This window comes from Suncus etruscus, chromosome 15, assembly GCF_024139225.1.
Source record: "Suncus etruscus isolate mSunEtr1 chromosome 15, mSunEtr1.pri.cur, whole genome shotgun sequence".
NCBI classification, from domain to species: domain Eukaryota; kingdom Metazoa; phylum Chordata; class Mammalia; order Eulipotyphla; family Soricidae; genus Suncus; species Suncus etruscus.
The window spans coordinates 34509614-34528839 of record NC_064862.1 but is presented as its reverse complement, the minus strand read 5'-3'; the positions used below and the strand labels follow the sequence as shown (position 1 = coordinate 34528839).

General features: G+C 43.9%; 1 protein-coding gene across 1 annotated transcript in view; it reads left to right on the top strand.

Annotated features, from left to right (window-relative positions):
* RNF185 (ring finger protein 185) overlaps window positions 1-19226 on the top strand; it is a 42061-nt gene that overhangs the window by 18631 nt on the left and 4204 nt on the right. Inside the window, exons 2-6 of the mRNA XM_049789022.1 lie at window positions 1546-1761; window positions 7251-7269; window positions 9411-9523; window positions 11686-11740; window positions 16803-16920. Of these exons, the coding sequence (XP_049644979.1) occupies window positions 1592-1761; window positions 7251-7269; window positions 9411-9523; window positions 11686-11740; window positions 16803-16920 (475 nt within the window). The 5' untranslated portion in view covers window positions 1546-1591. The remainder of the gene's footprint in view (window positions 1-1545; window positions 1762-7250; window positions 7270-9410; window positions 9524-11685; window positions 11741-16802; window positions 16921-19226) is intronic.

Sequence of the window (19226 nt, the reverse complement as noted above, 5' to 3'; positions counted from 1 at the left end):
ATTCAGTGGTACTATACTGGAAGTCTGTCTTCTTGATATTTTGGGCCACATCCTACAGTGTATGGGATTTACTCCTGGCTTTGCATCAGGAATCACTCTTGGCAGGCATGGGTGAGCTGTGTGTAAGGTAAGAAGCCTCTTACCCACCATACTATTTCTCTGGCGCCAAAGTTTTTTAATTTTATTTTAATTTTGTTTTGTTTTGTTTTGTTTTGGTCCACACTCAGTGACACTTAAGAGTTACTCCTGGCTTTGTGCTCAGAAATCACTCCTGGCTTGGGGGCTATATGGGATGCTGGGGGATTGAACTGAGGTCCATCCTAGGTCAGAAGCATGCAAGGCAAATGCCCTACCACAGCGCCATCGCTCCAGCCCTATTTTAATAATTTTTTAATTGAATCAGCATGAGATACAATTACAAAGTTGTTCATAATTAAGTTTTAGTCATACTATGTTCCAGCACCCATCCCCTTACCAGTACACATTTCCTGCTGTCAGTGTCCCCAGTTTTCCTCCTGCCCCACCTCATTACCCCCAATCTGCTTCTATGGCAGATATTTTGGAGTGTACCAATCACAGACTTACTGGCCAAATGAATGTTAAATTTGATTGAGCAGGGCCCGGAGAGATAGCACAGCGGCATTTGCCTTGCAAGCAGCTGATCCGGGATCAAAGGTGATTGGTTCGAATCCCGGTGTCCCATATGGTCCCCCGTGCCTGCCAGGAGCTATTTCTGAGCAGACAGCCAGGAGTAACCCCTGAGCATCGCCGGTTGTGGCCCAAAATCAAAAAAAAAATTTTTTTTTTTTTTTTTTTCCCATAAACAACTGCTTTATTTTTACAAAGACAAAAGAGAATTTTGAAGGAGAAATAAATGTCTTTTCAACAAATGGTTGGAATTATTATATACATACGTGTAATAAAATAATGTTGAACTATATCTCACACCATCAGAAGCAATTCAAAATGGACCTAAAAATGTAAAAACAAAATTTTACAATAATATGAAAAAAAAATCCTCCAAGTCTGTCAGAATCTTAAGACTTCCAAAACTCCAAGAAATAATTTTGAAGTTCACCTTGGGGGAAGGGCCTCACCACTGTTCTCAGGAGATCTAGAAACCACCACCAGCAATATAAGCCAACTTGGTGGTTCAGTCCAACCCTAGGGTCCAAGGATGTAGTGCTGCTTTGGACCCTGCAGTACCAAGGACCACCAGAAGAAAAAATTTTTTTTTTGATTGAGCTGGTTGATCCTGGGATAATATAAATTGCACATTGAGACAGGAACTTGGTTGTTCTGGATAACTGGAAAGTGTTGTAATTTGTGCAGTTAGTAGTATCTTCTGGGTTATTTTCATGGGTTTTTAAATCACTGTTCTCTTGATGGGTCCCATGCTGTTGTCCTCCAAAGCCTGTGGCATGTGTGCTTAGGGGTTCAGTCATAATCTGCATTCTGAAACTGAGAGCAGATAGGGACATTAGCCTGGAGGTAGGGTGAGGCTATTCTGCAGAAATGGGCAGTTATGGATTCCTTGCTTTTCAGGATTTGCTTGGATAAGATCTTCACTAAGACCTTCTGACGTTCCAGGATGGCAAGCAAGGGACCCTCAACCTCAGCATCACCTGAGAACTCCAGTGCAGGGGGTCCTAGTGGAAATGGTGCTGGTGAGAGTGGAGGGCAGGACAGCACCTTCGAGTGTAACATCTGCTTGGACACAGCCAAGGATGCAGTTATTAGCCTGTGTGGCCACCTCTTCTGGTCAGTATCTTCACCACCATCCCAGAGGAGACATTGCCTAGTTTTGAAAATCAGGGGCCCTGGACTACCATGGGACAGGTGTTTTTCTACCCACGTTGGTTCCCGATAAATTCAGACCCAAGAGACAGGAGGTCTGGATACTCTAACCAGATCTGCTGCTCATGACCTGAGTGACCTTTGCAAATCATGTCCTCACCTTGAGCTCCATTTTGCTTCTCTAAATTTATACTTACTATTTAGTGATCACTGTGCCACTTACTGTGCTGAACTAAGAGGTGGTATGAGGGGCTGGAGAGATAGCATGGAGGTAAGGCATTTGCCTTGCATGCAGAAGGTCAGTGGTTCAAATCCTAGCATCCCATATGGGTCCCCTGAGCCTGCCAGGAGCAATTTCTGAGTGTAGAGCCAGGAGTAACCCCTGAGGGATGCCGGGTGTGACCCAAAAAAAAACCAAAAAACAACAACAAAAAAAGAGGTGGTATGCACAGTGGTTAGGAGCAAGAAAAGCCAGACTGCCTTGTTCTAAATCCTCACTCTGCTACTTCACAGGATGAACCTTGGACAAAAACGTAAACAGTACTTGGCCCCTTTTATCAGGGTATTTTGTGAAAAGTAGTCACTTGGGGGCCGGGAAGGTGGCGCTAGAGGTAAGGTGTCTGCCTTACAAGCGCTAGCCAAGGAACGGACCTCGGTTCGATCCCCCGGCGTCCCATATGGTCCCCCCAAGCCAGGGGCGATTTCTGAGCACATTGCCAGGAGTAACCCCTGAGCGTCAAACGGGTGTGGCCCAAAAACCAAAAAAAAAAAGAAAAGTAGTCACTTAAAATATGTAAAAAATTTAGAACAACACATAGCATCCAGTAAATAGCATCCAGTAAATAGAGTATGTTAGCTATGGTTCTAATAATGATCACAATATTTCAACATCTGTGAGAATGAAGTACCATGCTTCCAGAAGTTCTCTCCTGGCTCAAATTCTGGGTGAATATTAACTTTTTTTCCCTTCTTGATTTTAAACTAGGCCTTGAGAAGTGAATTAAGGAATAAATTATAGTTAAGGAAAGGAGTCTGGGCCCCACTCAGGGCAGATAATTGCCAGGGACAAGCATATATGTTATTGTATTCTTCCAAGACATGGAGTCTACTATCTGATTAATAGTATCCTGGATGGGGGCTGGAGAGTATTTGAAAACAAGAATAGTTGGGCCGGGCGGTGGCGCTGGAGGTAAGGTGCCTGCCTTGCCTGCGCTAGCCTAGGACGGACCGCGGTTCGATCCCCCGGCATCCCATATGGTCCCCCAAGAAGCCAGGAGCAACTTCTGAGCGCATAGCCAGGAGTAACCCCTGAGCGTCACAGGGTGTGGCCCAAAAACCAAAAAAAAAAAAAAAAAAAAAAAAAAAAAAAAAAAAGAAAAAAAAAGAAAACAAGAATAGTTATGGGAGACTATGCCAGATTAGTAAACCCAAATTTGACTGAATAGAATATAACACTGTTGAATATTTTTCATCAGGGAAGTGCTATTAAGAAAAGGTTACTTGGGGCCGGGCGGTGGCGCTAAAGGTAAGGTGCCTGCCTTGCCTGCGCTAGCCTTGGACGGACCGTGGTTCGATCCCCCGGTGTCCCATATGGTCCCCCAAGCCAGGAGCAACTTCTGAGCACATAGCCAGGAGTAACCCCTGAGCGTTACCGGGTGTGGCCCAAAAACCAAAAAAAAAAAAAAAAAAAAAAAAAAAAAAAGAAAAGGTTACTTATAGGCAATATTTAAAACGTTTAAGTTGGGTACTAGAATAAAAAACTTATGGAAAGGTAATTTTATTGTGATTATTTAAATTACACTAGTTAACATATATAAGATAAGAAATTGGTGAATGAGTAGAATGGGGAGTAATTTTTGAATTTTGATTATTTTGAGGGAAAGGTTTGGGCCACACTTGCAGTATTTGGGCTCTTTTTGACAGTGCTGGAAGATTGCTGCTGGTGGTGCAGGGATCACTCCCAGGCTTCCCTCATGTAAAGCTTGCACCCAATCCTTTGAACTATTTATCTGACTCTGATTACTTTGATTTAGAAAATTATTATCAGCCCTCCTGAAAATTGGTGATTATCCGGAGTATCATAACCTGGGACTTAATGCAAGTGACAAAATTAAGAATTAGGGGACAGCCAGAGTAAGAACCGGAAGTAAAGAACTTGCTATGCATGCTTTCGATTCTGGTTTGATCCCCAGTCCTGTATATGGCCTATAGGCATCACCAAAGGTCATTTCTGAGCCTAGAGCCAGGAATAGCTTCAGAGTTCTCTGGGTGTGGCTCCAAAATCAGACTTAGAATACAATTGGAATGATCATAGACTAAAAAATGAAACAAATGCTTTCAGTCAGCTTTTTTGGGGGGGAAATCTGTTAGCCTTTCTGTGCCTCACATATTTAAAATGGAAATAATTGTCCTCCCTCATTCAGTAGCTTTAATAAAAAGTCATTTGACAACACTTTGCACAAATGACAGCAAACTGGAGACATGACTTAAGTGGTAGAGCATATGCATATGTCTTGCATTTGTGAGGCACTGGGTTTGATCTTTGGTACTTGGTGATCTTTAAGTATCATTCTTTTTTTTTTTTTGTTTGTTTGTTTTTTGGGCCACACCCGGCGGTGCTCGGGGGTTACTCCTGGCTGTCTGCTCAGAAATAGCTCCTGGCAGGCACGGGGGACCATATGGGACACCAGGATTCGAACCAACCACCTTTGGTTCTGGATCGGCTGCTTGCAAGGCAAACGCCGCTGTGCTATCTCTCCGGGCCCCTTTAAGTATCATTCTAATTGGCCCTTTCCTGCCCCCAACACCTTCACCAAAATAGGGGGGAAATGACAATAATTATCATCATTGTTGAATCCTTAAGTTTTCTCTACAGGAAAGTCACTTTTTTTGTTTTGTTTTGTTTTGTTTTTTTGGTTTTTGGGTCACACCTGGCAGCGCTCAGGGGTTACTCCTGGCTCTGCACAGAAATCACTCCTGGCAGGCTCAGGGGACCATATGGGACGCCGGGATTCGAATCAATGACCTTCTGCATTAAAGGCAAATGCCTTACCTCCATGCTATCTCTCCGGCCCCAGGAAAGTCACTTCTGCTTCTCCCACAGAAGATGGAGATTTGCCATCCTTTGGGGTTCCTTAACTCAGTGTATAATAGTATTGCAAGGTTCATTTGGAGGTAGATACCAGATATTTTTTATATTTAGTGAGTTTGTACTTTTAAATTTTGAGGCTGACTTGTTTAAGAATTAAGATCCTGGGGCTGGAGCAATAGCACAGTGGTAGGGCATTTGCCTTGTACATGGCTGACACAGGCCCAGGACAGACCCGGGTTTGATTCCCGGTGTCCCATTTGATAGCCTGAGCCTGCCAGGGACGATTTCTGAGCACAGAGCCTGAAGTAACCCCTGAGCACTGCCAAGTGTGGCCCCCCCCCCCCAAAAAAAAAAGAATTAAGATCCTCTGAGATAAAACTTGACACAGAAGGAGAGGCAGTTGATGAAACAGAAATCTTACTACATTTTCCACTATCCTGGCATGTACAGTATGTACACTTTTAGATGAGTGAGTGAATGATTGTATGAAGGAATCAATTAAGAGAGACCAGAAAATCTGTTGTTAAGGCCAGAAGATAGCATGAAGTGCTGGAATGCATTCCTTTTATTCTCAAGATGCAAAATTTAATCCCAGCCCCACACGAGTGATCCCAAGCACTGCCAGTGAGGCCTTAATGGCTCTTAGTCTTGCTGGACATGAGTGGCACTGCATCACCAGGCCAACACTGAGCCAGCAGGCCTACACAGACTGAATTTCTCTGGGAGATGCCTCTTGGCCTTGAGCACTGCTTGGGAGGGACCTTCCAGATCCCCAAAAATATCTATAGTGTTTTTTTGTTTTTTTGGGTTTTTTTTTTTGTTTTTTTTTTTGGGGGGGGGGGGCACCTGGCGGCACTCAGGGGTTAGTCCTGACTCTGCTCAGAAAAAGCTCCTGGAAGGCTCAGGGGACCATATGGGATACCGGGGATCAAACCTGGGTCCATCCCAGATCAGCAGCGTGCAAGGCAAATGCCCTACCACTGTGTATCACTCAGGCCCCCAATATCTATAGTGTTAAAACAACAGATTCTGTTTTGTTTTGTTTTTTGAGTCATACCCGGTGGTGCTCAGGACATACTCCTGGCTCTGCACTCAGGAATCACTCTTAGCAGTCCTGGATGACCATATGGGGTGCCGGGGATCAAACCGAGGTTGGCCGTGTGCAAGGCAAATGCCGTACCCATGATACTATCTCTCAGTCTGCAATAAATATTTTTGTACTCAGTGCTAGGTTAGAGAAGGATTAATAAACTGAAAGATCAACAGACTTTTTGGGGAGGCTACACGTGGCGGCACTCAGTGGTTACTCCCGGCTCTGCGGTCAGAAATTGCTCCTGGCATGCTTGAGGGACCATATGGGATGTTTGGAATCGAACCCAGATCTTCCTGTGTCAGCTGCGTGGAATGCAAATGCCCTACTGTTGTGCTATCTCTCCAGCCCCATAGATTTAATTTTTTAGTCTTGGTACTTGAGGCCAGTTATTTCATGTTCCTGAATTTCATTTCCTCATTTGAAAAACTAGAGACTTTAGGACTTGAGAGATAGCTCTAAGGACTAGAGCACTTGCCATACATGCAGGAACACTGATTTTAATCTTCAGCAATGCTGGTAAGCACTGAACTTTCTGGCCTTCAGAACCAGGCTGAGTAGCTCCCAGCTTTCCAGAATACTGCTTGGGAAGCTAAAAAGCCAAATAAATAAAATGAGTCTTTTATAAAAAGATTGGACAGCAGCCTCTGTCTTATAACTCACTAATCTGAGATTTACTACAAGCTTTTCTACCATCCCCATCTTTTCCATTACATAAAGATGCTTTTACATAAACCTGAACATCCATGCCACTTCCTGCCAGCAGAATTCTCAGTTGAGGACATCCTGAATATTTTATTAAACTAGATGTAGATGTAAACTTACACATGCACTATGAAGCCTATAAAGAAACTTAAGAGCCCTCAGAGACTAAGTGCATGCATGTGCTCCCAGCTGTTTTTCCTTGTAGAGTCCTTAACTTTTATATAATTCAGATGCCATAACACTTCAGTGATTTACTTGTTGAAGTAAAGAACCTGGGTGTGTGTGAATCTGGGATCCCGGAGGTCTTCTCAAGTAGTGGAGTCCCAGGGTGGTGGCTGGTATTTTTGTTTCCATGGCCTCATGGTTTTTATTGATTATTTTCTAACATCAGTGTCTTTACTGTTGCTAGCACTAGTGATCCCCACAGGTGCTCAGTGGATTGTAGTGATTGTTTTCCCCCATTTTTCTTCGCCTACCACCTTCAGTGTTTCTGCTAATAAAAGCATTTTTCTTCTTTCCCCGTTTTCTTTCTCCTTGATGACTGATTGCCCTGGGGGACTCTGGCAGTTGGCCATGTTTACATCAGGTAAGATGCTTTTCACTTTACTTTGTCTTTCATCAGCTGTCGTTGCACAATACACTCCTGGTCTCAGGAGACTGCTGTCAGAAACTGCAATCTCTCTTGCTTGTGGATTCATTTGCTTGTCCCCCCCCCCCCCCAATCTATCTGCCTACTGACAGAACTTGATGAAACTAGTGAGTTGGTTAATGTAATTCCCAGGATACTCCTGTTATGTAGAGCCTCTCTGGCCTTAGCAGGCCAGTACCTCTGGGATCCCCATTCCTCATTCGGAAATTGTGTTGGATTTGATAGTTTGGTAGGCTTTTGTTTTTGAGATTTTGCCAGTATAGGAAGAATCACATCACTACTCCCTCCATCTTTATAGATCTTGTAAGTGTTAGAAGGGGAAACATGTTTAATACCAAAAAAAAAAAAAGCTTTTATGAGCAGGGAAGTGTCTTTTGCCCACTTTAGATCACTATGAAAATTAGTCAGTATTTCCTAGGACCAGGCACCTGCCTGCTGGGATGGAACAAGGCCTGGGATTTACAGCTGTCTATGTCCACTGCTGTCTGTAGTAGACACCCCCACAGCATTAGGTGGTTAGGAGGACAAAAATGTGGGAGCAGGGCCCGGAGAGATAGCACAGCGGTGTTTGCCTTGCAAGCAGCCGATCCAGGACCAAAGGTGGTTGGTTCGAATCCCGGTGTCCCATATGGTCCCCCGTGCCTGCCAGGAGCTATTTCTGAGCAGACAGCCAGGAGTAACCCCTGAGCATAGCAGGGTGTGGCCCAAAAAACCAAAAACCAAAAACCAAAAAAAAAATAAAAATGTGGGAGCAGGACAAAGTTGCAGACCAATAGAATCTCCAAACCTGGATGAAAGAGGAGAGAAAGAGGTATTTCTGGTTTGTTATGGGTTGCATTTCTAGTATCAGTGGAGCCCAGTAGAGCACATTTACAGGCAGCACAAAATACATACATTTTTATGCTTTCAGGAATAGAAGGATCAGAATTTTAGTTCAAGTAGTTGTACACTTCTTGAACATGTGAGGTCCTAGGTTTGATCCCTGGCTTCTCATGTCATGGTTGTGCCCCCACTGTTCCCTTCATTACCATCAAATGTAGCCTTGGTGACCCCTGAGCACTTCCTGGATGTGGAACAAAAAATGTTGCCTTCACAGCATTGAAGTCCTAGGTTCACATTTATGTAATAAATTTAGCCTTACTGGGCTCAAGGAATCAATTTCTGTAGAGAAAAATACAGGTAATTAAGGTCTATAAAGATATTACAGTAGGAAGCCAGAAAGATAGTAGTATAGTGCTTGATTGACTTGGGTTCTGTCCCTAGCACCCCAGGCTAGGTTCCTTGAGCTCCACCAGGAGTGATTTCACAAGCACAGAACCCAGAGTAAGCCATGAACACTGCCATGTGTGGTCCAAAAATACAGGATAAAAAAGTATTTTTTATACAACTAGTAAAAAGTTTGTGGAACCTTTAGAGGTTTTTTGTTTGTTTGTTTTGGATCAAACCCAGTGTCAAAGGGTTACTCCTTGCTCTGTGCTCAGAAATCGCTCCTGCAGGGTCAGGACCATATGGGATGCTGGGGATTGAACCTGGGTCAGCCGCATCCAAGGCCAACACTCTACCCACTATGCTGTCATTCCAGCCTCTGTGGTCTTTTTCATATTGAAAGCGATAACAATGCAAATGTCAATGAAAGTATATTTTAAAAATTAGCTGAATTAAAAAAAAAAAAGAAAAAGAAATTAGCTGAATCAGGTGGATTTAGACAATAAGCAAAACAATAAGTCACCAGAAAATGGTCAGCTTATATCCAGAATTGTTGGGAAAATGCTACACAAATGCACCAGAGCCCAAACTGAAGCTGCATCTGTTAGTGTCAGATTCCTTGGCATGCTTTTTCTTTGTACTATTGCTGGGAACCCCTAGAAAGAATGAATTGTGAAGACGCCTGTGTAATTATAATGGTGTTTAAAGCCAATTTTGATTTCACCACTAGTAAATACTTATTATTTGTCAGGGGCAAGAGTCAGAGCTGGGTTCCTTGAGGTGTTCCATTTTGAGGGCTCTGTCAATGTTGTTCTGAAGGACTGTTTGGTTTTGGTTTGGGCCATTTATCCCTTTTTCTCTCCTGCTTTTAGTGGTTAGAGACCAGACCTAACAGGCAAGTGTGTCCAGTCTGCAAAGCCGGCATCAGTCGAGACAAGGTCATCCCCCTGTATGGCAGGGGCAGCACGGGGCAGCAGGATCCCAGGTGAGGCCTTGGAGTATCTCTTACACACTACTTCCCTTCCCTTCAACGTGAATTTTATTCCATTTATCACCTTTTTCCATAGTCTTTCCTACTTCTTTCAGTCCTCAGTTCAGAGCATCCATATAGGAGTGAGCAAGGGAGAGTCAGGGGAAGCTGAGCTCTGGATTTCATCACTGATAGCCACTGGCCTCTGCCAGTGGGCAGGCAGTGTGCTTTGGCAGCATATAAGTCACCACAGTGGCAAATATACAAATTGGTCTGAGGAAGTAGTCTGGGAGCAGAGTGGGCAGCAGGAGAATCTAGGGGATTGGGGGCAAGGAAGGAAGAAACCTACTGTAACAGCCTTTTTTGGATGGTCTGACATCTCCCCAAAAAGATGAAAAAAGAAGGAAAACAACAAAACCTGGCAACATCACATACCTTTTCCACCCCACTCCGGCATTCCCTTACAGATAATTGACATCCCACATATATTGGATTTCTTTTGTTTGTTTTGCTTTTGAGTTCACACCTGGTGATGCTCAGGGGGTAACTCCTGATTTTGCACTAAGGAATCAATACTGGCAGTGCTTGAAGGTTCCCATGGGATGTCAGGGATGGAATCCTGATCAGCTTTGTGCAAGGCAAGCACCTTACTCTCTGTACTCTCTCTTGCCCCCATATATTAGATTTCTTTTCTTTTTCTTCTTCTTTTTTTAAATTTATATATTTGTTTGTTTTTGGGCCATATGTGGTGCCACTCAGGGGTTACTTCTGCCCCTGGCAGGCTTGGGGGCCCATATGGGATACCGGTGGTGATCAAACCCAGTTTGTCCTGGGTCGGCAGGGTACAAGGCATATGTCATACCGCTTTGCTATCACTCCAGCCCCAAGTATTGGATTTCTTTTAAAGGGACTTAATTAGTCCCTTCATATTCATGATCCCTTTGTATTTGTTTTCCCTTTTGGCTTTTCTGCTATTACCCAGAAGAGGGAGAGCTCAACTCCTATTTAGCCAAAAGGGAGAGCTCAACTTCTGTTCAGTTCCTTATACTTCTGCTAAATTTTCCTTTTTTTGTTTTTTTTGTTTTTTTTGTTTTTGTTTTTGGGCCACACCCAGCAGTGCTCAGAAGTTACTCCTAGCTCTGCACTCAGAAATCACTTCTGGCAGTACTAAGGGGACCATATGGAATGCCAGGGATCAAACCCAGTTCTGCTGCATGCAAGACAAACATCCTACCCGTTGTACCATTGTTTTGACAACAGGACTGATTTCTGAGTGCAGTATCCCTGAGCATGCATGCTGGTATGGCCCCAAAACAAAGTAGTAAGAGGTATAGCTGAGTTATAGGACAGATCAAAGAGATCCTGAGTTTCTGCTCTCCAGCTAACAAACCCTGTTTGAATTTGGATTTAGGAATTTTCTCCTATTATCAGTGACTTCTATAATAAAGCCTTGGGACCAAAAAAAAAAAAAAAAAAAAAAAAGGGCCCGGAGAGATAGCACAGCGGTGTTTGCCTTGCAAGCAGCCGATCCAGGACCAAAGGTGGTTGGTTCGAATCCCGGTGTCCCATATGGTCCCCCGTGCCTGCCAGGAGCTATTTCTGAGCAGACAGCCAGGAGTAACCCCTGAGCACTGCCGGATGTGACCCAAAAACCAAAAAAAAAAAAAATAAATAAAGCCTTGGGAAAACAGCTAGCTGTTTTCTTGTCTGGATTAAGATGCCTATGAGAGGAATAGACTGGAGGGCAATCTAGTAAATCTCACAGCAAGCTGGTTTCTTCCCTGGCTTTCTCTATAGTTGAGAAAATGTTAATTGCTGGGAAAATGAAGACTTTATATTTGGTTTCACTTGGTTCATGTGTGGGCAGAAAAGGGGACTATGGCCTGCTGGTAGAGAACTTTCATTTCACCTGGGGACTAGCTCAAAGCATTTTGTAATGGACATATTTTTGTTTTTGTTTTTGTTTTTTTTGGGGGGGGTCACACCCAGCAGCACTCAGGGGTTACTCCTGGCTCTGCACTCAAAAATCACTCCTGGCAGGCTTGAGGGACTATATGGGATTCCAGGATTCGAACCACTGTCAGTCCTGGATTGACTGCGTGCAAGTCAAACGCCCTACCGCAGTGCTAGCTCTCCAACTCCCATAATGGACTTATTTTATACTGTTTTTGTTTCAGAGAGAAGACTCCTCCCCGTCCTCAAGGACAAAGGCCAGAGCCAGAGAACAGAGGGGTAAGGAACATTTTAGGGAAACTTGTAGAGATGTTTCAACTATAGAAAGTAAAATGATGGTTAATCATGCCATTACTTATTAATTGGGGGGGGTCATACCTGGTGATGCTCAGGAGTTATATTCCTGGCTCTGCACTTAGAAATTACCCCTGGAGCTGCTCGGGAGACCATGTGGTATACCAGAAATTGAATCCAGGTCAGCTATGTGTAAGGCAAGCGCCCTATTCAGTGTACTATCATCCTGGCCCCACCACTAATTAATAATTACTGATTAATCATACCTATCAGAGCACTGGAAATACCTCTGTCAAATAGTTTTGTAGTGCCAGGGATGACTTAGTCCTTCATATATTTTGAACCATGCTCTTTTCTATTGAGCCATAATCCTGGCAGATTTTAAAGATCTGTTGTATGTGTGAATTTTGTTTTTTGTTGGGAGCATATCTGGTGGTGTGTGAAGTCACACCTGGTTCAGTGCTTGGGGGTTGCTTCTGGTGGTGCTGAGGGGACTTTGGTGCTAGGGCTCAAACCCTACATGCAAAGCTTGTGTTCATTTCATTGAGATATTAGTTATTATTTTATAATAGGTGACTCCTAGATTATAGCTCTTCAAATATTTATTCTATACTAAATACCTTTCTATGTTAGGGTGTTATTCTAGTCACTGGTAATATTACAGTGAACATAGCTAAGACCCTTACTGGAATTTACATTCTCCAGTGTTTTTTTTTTTTTTTTTTTTTTTTTTTTTGGTTTTTGGTTTTTGGGTCCTGCCCGCCAGCACTCAGGGGTTACTCCTGGCTCTACGCTCAGAAATCGCCCCTGGCAGGCACAGGGGACCATATGGGATGCTGGAATTCGAACCACTGTCCTGCATGCAAGACAAACACCCTACCTCCATGCTATCTCTTCGGTCCCCTGTTTTTTTGTTCTCACCTAGTGGTTCTCAGAGCTTACTCCTAGCTCTCTGCTTAGGGATCACTCCTGACATTGTGGTGCTCAGGTGACCAGAATGAATGCTGGGAATTGAATCCAGGTTGGCTGTGTGCAAGGCAATTGGCCTACCCACTGTCCTGTTACTTTGGTCCCTTTCCAGTACTTGTTATGTTGTGTTTTAGTGTCTTAATATTTTTTTTTCAATTTTTTTTTTGTTTTTGGGCCATACCCGGCAGTGCTAAGACATTACTCCTGGCAGACTCAGGAGAAGCAGGCAGGCAGATGCCCTACTTGCTGTGCTATTGCTCTGGCCATATTTTTCTTCGCTTTTTTTTAATTTTTGGGCCACACCTGCTGACGCTCAGGGGTTACTCCTGGCTATGTGCTCAGAAATCACTCCTGGCTTGGGGGAGCATATGGGATGTCGGGGGATTGAACCATGGTCTGTCCTAGGCTAGCGCTTGCAAGGCAGACACCTTACCTCTAGCGCCACCGCTCTGGCCTTTCTCTCTCTCTCTCTCTCTCTCTCTCTCTCTCTCTCTCTCTCTCTCTCTCTCTCTCTCTCTCTCTCTCTCTCTCTCTCTCTCTCTCTCTTTGCCACACCCGTTTGACGCTCAGGGGTTACTCCTGGCTATGTGCTCAGAAATTGCCCCTTGCTTGGGGGGACCATATGATGGGACGCCGGGGGATCGAACCGAGGTCCATCCTACACTATCGCTTGCAAGGCAGACACCTTACCTCTAGTGCCACCTTCTTGGCCCCTCTTTTTTTATTTTTTTGGCTCCATTTTTTAATTAAAATTTTTGTTTCGGGGCTTGAGTGATAGCACAGCCATAAGACCTTGCATGTGGCCAACACAGGATGGACCCCGGTTCAAATCCCAGCATCCCGTATAATTCTGTGAGCCTGCCAGGAGTGATTTATGAGCCCAGAGCCAGGAGTAACTCCTGAGAGCTGCTGGGTGTGACCCAAAAAACCAAAAATCAAAAAAAAAATAAAAATAAAAAAAATTTTTTGTTTTATTTCCTGTTTTCCCTTCCCTTCATCTGATGGTGATGTTATGCTAATGTTACAGTGACTGTTGTGCACATGGATGGGTGTGGTTGCATAGTGCTCATACTCTGTTAGGCTAGTGTAGGTTCATGAGGGATCTCCCTTTAGGTTGCACTGCATGCACACAGTTGTGATGCTTATGCACATGTTATGATTGCTATGATCGTCCACATACTTGCCAGGGAAGGTGCTCTTAGTCAAGCACATGAGTTTTGAGTAGTGCTCACCAGGGCTTTCACTTCCTAGACATCATGTTCACATATTTTTTTAGCTGTGTTACTTCCTGGGAGTTGCAGCACCAAGGATCATGGACAGTAGAACTACTAGGATAGAATTTAGTACAGGTGAGATACTGGGAATTTGAACTTCTGACCAAAAGTTTGCAAGACCAGTGCTCAGATTGTTTTTTGTTTTGTTTTGTGTCATATCTGGTGATGCTCAGGGCTTACTCTGGCTCTGTGCTTAGGATATAACTCCTGGAGGGTTTGGGATTATTTGAGGATTGAACTCGGATTGGCTGCATGCAGGACAAGTGCTATCCATTGTATTAGTGTTCTAGCCCTACCCCTCATGATTTCTTTCTTTCGTTTTTTATTTTGGAGCCACACTTAGTGATGCTCAGGGGTTACTCCTGGCAGGTTCGAGGGACCAGATGGGATGCTAGGGATCGAACCTTGGTTGACTACATGTGAGACAGTGCCTGCTGTACTGTCTCTGTCCCCCTACCATGATTTTTAAAGGCCAACATTTATTTCAGGGTTGTTTTTGTTTTTGTTTTTGTTTTTTTTTGAGGGAGGTTTAGTTTGGGGGCCACACCTGGCGGTACTCAGGGAACTCATGGCCTTAGACTTTCAAGCCGGGCATCGAAGCCACCAAGCCATCTCCTTGCCCCTCCAAATCACTCTTAAAATAATAGCATTAAGGGCCCGGAGAGATAGCACAGCGGTGTTTGCCTTGCAAACAGCCGATCCAGGACCAAAGGTGGTTGGTTCAAATCCCGGTGTCCCATATGGTCCCCCATGTCTGCCAGGAGCTATTTCTGAGCAGACAGCCAGGAGTAACCCCTGAGGAACGCCGGGTGTGGCCCAAAAACCAAAAACCAAAAATAATAATAATAATAATAGCATTAAGTGCTGTTGAATGAGTTATATATTAAGAGCCTTCTCATATTTTTAATCTAATTAAATTCTGTGAGAGACCTAGATCAGTGACTAATCATAGTCATATGGACAGGGCTGAAACTTATATCTTGCTGAAATTAAAGTTCTTTCTCATAGCTACAGGAGAAATACTTTCAGTTCCCAGAATCTGGTTCCCACTGAAACGATAGGTCTTAACCTGGGAATGAGAATGAGACCCTGGGAGGCCAGAATCTGGCTGTTTATAGGCATTGGAAAGTGCCTTTTTGCATACTTTGCCTATGGAACATGAATCCACCAAAAATGAGGTCCTGTGGGATGGTACAGGTTTTCATGGGAGGGAGTCAAGGGTTACTTCACTGATGAAACAATTGCACCTTCCTAGGTAAGGCAGGTGCACTCCCAAGAGTCCTGAAGACTCAGCTATGCTGAAGGAAGGAAGCATTTTTGCAGTGCGGAAATGGAAGCCATTGCTTTCTTCCTTGTCGGTTTTCTTTCTTATTAACTTAGCAATTAGCCTTTATAGGTTGTACTGTCCAGCAACAAATTGGACAGAAGTCTGGAAAGATAGCACAGTGTTAAGGTGCACATCTGACCTGAGTTTGATTCCTGCACCTCGTATGTTCTCCAAATGCCACCAGGAGTGATCTCTGAACACAGAGCCAGGAGTAAACTCTGAAAACTGCTAGGTGTGTTCCAAAAAATTAAAACATACAAGTCAACAAAACTCAACCAATTAAAACAAAACCAAAAAATAGGGGCCAGAGAGATAGTTTTGTGGGTAAGGTGCTTGCTCTGAACACAGCCTACCTATGTTCGATCCCTGGCGTTCCATATGGTAACTGAAGTACCACTTAGTGATTCCTGAATGTAGAGCCAGGATACCTGAACATCATTGGTGTGGCTCAAGAACAAAACAATAAAAGCGAATTGCAACTAAAAAGATGTGTGAGCTCCACAGCCAGCTCTAATAAGCAGCACCCACCTTAACTTGTCTGCCTCAATTAAGAGTATAAAGCAGTACATATAAAGGAATGCAGGTCTGGCCAAGTGTGCAAGCACCACAGCTTCATAGAAGCATCATACCCAGATTCTATTTAAGCCCTTGTCAGTAAGGGGAGAGGAAAGTAAAAGAAAGGAAGAAAAAGGAAAAGGCTTCACTATATACTTGTATGTCGTTATGTACTCATGACTCTGTTGAACAGTTTGGTCCTGTAAGTGGTCAGAAGTTTTTCTATTACCATATGGTAATTTTTAAGAACATATATGGTTTCTATAGTGATTTCTGTTGTTGGCTAATTAGAATTTCACAGTGCCGTGTAGCTCATTAACTGCTGTTTCCACTCTTGCTATTGCTGTGTAAAGCATGTAGAAAATTTTATTAGCTAGTGTGGGACTTTGGGGACAAAACTTGGAGCTCAAAGAACCTTGATAAAAGTCAGCAGAGATATTTTACTTTGGGTCAGAGTCAGTCCTTTTCTGTCATGCACAGCTCCTTAATTGGAACCCTCTAAAGCTTGAAGGAAAGAGGAATCTTTGATTTGATGACCAGATGGGAGTAAAAATTTCCCCCTTAAGTGGAAATGACTGCTATAGTCAAAACCATGTGTTTGACAAATGTAAGGAAAACCTGTTTTCTTTCGTTCCTTTTAAAAGAGATTGTGGTGGGGCCGGCGAGGTGGCGCTAGAGGTAAGGTGTCTGCCTTGCAAGCGCTAGCCAAGGAAGGATCGCGGTTCGATTCCCCAGCGTCCCTTTAGGTCCCCTCAAGCCAGGAGCAATTCCTGAGAGCTTAGCCAGGAGTAACCCCTGAGCATCAAATGAGTGTGGCCCGATAAACCAAAAAAAACAAAAGAGAGAGAGAGAGAGAGAGATTGTGGTATCATAGTTTACAGTACTGATTGTTGTTGTTCATAATTGTTCTTGTCCCATACAGGGATTTCAAGGATTTGGATTTGGAGATGGTGGTTTCCAGATGTCTTTTGGAATTGGGGCCTTTCCCTTTGGGATATTTGCAACAGCATTTAACATAAATGATGGACGGCCTCCTCCTGGTAAGACCCTATTTCTGGGAACTGTACTGGGAATTCCTTTGGAATTAGATATATACATAATGACCATTGCTACCACATGGCTAGCTTTTCAAAATATGCCAAACTGTGCAGTTTGCTAGTTGTCATGCTAATGATAGCACATGCTTAGCAAGTTTTAGGCTCATTTAAGTCACTTTCCATTATAATCTAGGTATTTTTACAACTCTTATTAGGGGCTGGAATAGTATATCATGTAATACACTTGCCTTGAATGTGCCCTCCCTGGGTTCGCTCCCAATATCCCATGTGGTCCCTTGAGCACCACCATAAGTAATTCCTGAGTGTAGAGCCAGATGAACCCCTGCGTGTGATCAAAAAACTGAAAAGAAAAAAAAAATAACCCAAAAACATCCTATGGGATAAATATGTGATTAGCTGTATTTTACAAATGAGGAAATGCTCAGAAATGTTTTCCCAAAACTATGCCAGACCCATAAAAACTATAGGACCTGTTGGCTGGAGCTCTAGTACAACCAATAGAGTGCTTGCTTTGTATATGGCCTACCCAGGTTTTATCTCCATATGGATGCCTAATCCCACCAAGAGTCATCCCGGAGTACAGAGCCAGAAGTAAGCCCTGAGCAGTGCTGAGTGTGACAAAACAAAAATATGGGGGCCGGAGAGATATCACAGCAGTAGGGCATTTGTCTTGCATGTGGCCGACCGGGATGGACCCGGTTCGGTTCCTGGCATTCCATATGGTTCCCCCGAGCCTTCCAGGGGTGATTTCTGAGAGCAGCGCCAGGAGTAACCCCTGAGCATCACTGGGTATGGCCCAAAAACCAGTCAATAAACTGTTTAAAAAAACAAAACAAAAATATGTAGGTATAGACCAGGGGTGTTGGCATAGCAGTAGAGTATATACCTGGTGTGTGTGAGGGACATGTACTCAGTCACCAGCACTGAAAAAAAAAACATTGGGAGCTAGAGCTATAGTGCAGCAGTAGGGTGTTTGTTTGCCTTTCATGTGGCTGATCCAGGACAGATCTTAGTTTGATCCCCGGCGTCCTATATGGTCCCCCAAACCAGGAGATATTTCTGACCACATAGCCTGGAGTAACTCCAGAGCATCACTGGCTGTTGCCCAAAAACCAAAAAAAAAAAAAAAAGAAAAGAAAAGAAAAGAAAAAAATTTTAAAAATTGGGCTATGGGGCCGGAGCGATAGTGTAGTAGTAGGGCGTTTGCCTTGCACAAGGCTGACCGAGGTTGGACCTAGGTTTAATCCCTGGCGTCCCATATGGTCCCCCAAGCCAGGAGCAGTTTCTGAGTAGATAGCCAGGAGTAATTCCTGAGCGTCATCCGGTGTGGCTAATAGACAGAACAAAATAAACAAAACAAAATTTGGGCTGGAGAGATAGTAGAGCATATAGAGAGCTACTTTGCATGAAGCCAACTTGACTTCTATTCCTGACCTTTTATATGATTCTCTGAGCCCACCTGGAATTATCTATGAGCATTGCTGTATATGGCCCCCAAACCAAAAATAAGTAAATTTTTTTTTGTGGGGGTCACACCCAGCAGCGCTATGCCTGGCTCTGTGCTCAGAAATCACTCCTGGCAGGCTAGGGGGACCATATGGGATGTCAGGATTCAAACCACCATCTGTCCTGGATCGGCTGCTTGCTAGGCAAACGCCCTACCGCTGTGCTATCTCTCTGGCCCCAAATAAGTAAATTTTCTAAAATAAAGAATAAAGTGGGGGCCGGAGAGATAGCATGGAGGTAAGGCGTTTGCCTTTCATGCAGGAGATCATCAGTTCGAATCCCGGCACCCCATATGGTCCCCCGTGCCTGCCAGGAACAATTTCTAAGCCTGGAGCCAGGAATAACCCCTGAGCACTGCCGGGTGTGACCCAAAAACCACAAAAAAAAAAAAAAAAGAATAAAGTGGGGTCAGAATGATAGCACAGTGGTAGGGCATTTGCCTTGCACACGGCTGACCCAGGATAGACCTTGATTTGATCCTCAGTGTCCTATATGGTCCCCCAATTCGGTAGCAATTTCTGAGCACATAGCCAGGAGTAATCCTTGAGCATCACCGGATGTGGCCAAGAAGCAAAACAAAACAAAACACTGCTCAAACAATAGAAAGTTGCTGTTGGGTCAGTATTTCCCAAACTGTGAAACAAGCAGAGGCAGTAGTATATTTGATTGTAATTGGGATTCACTTTGTTCAGTTAAAGAAGGTGGATTTCCAGGGAGGTTCTCAGTGATTTTTTTGGGGGGAGCGGCATTTGGGGACACACGCAGCAGTGCTCTAGGATCAC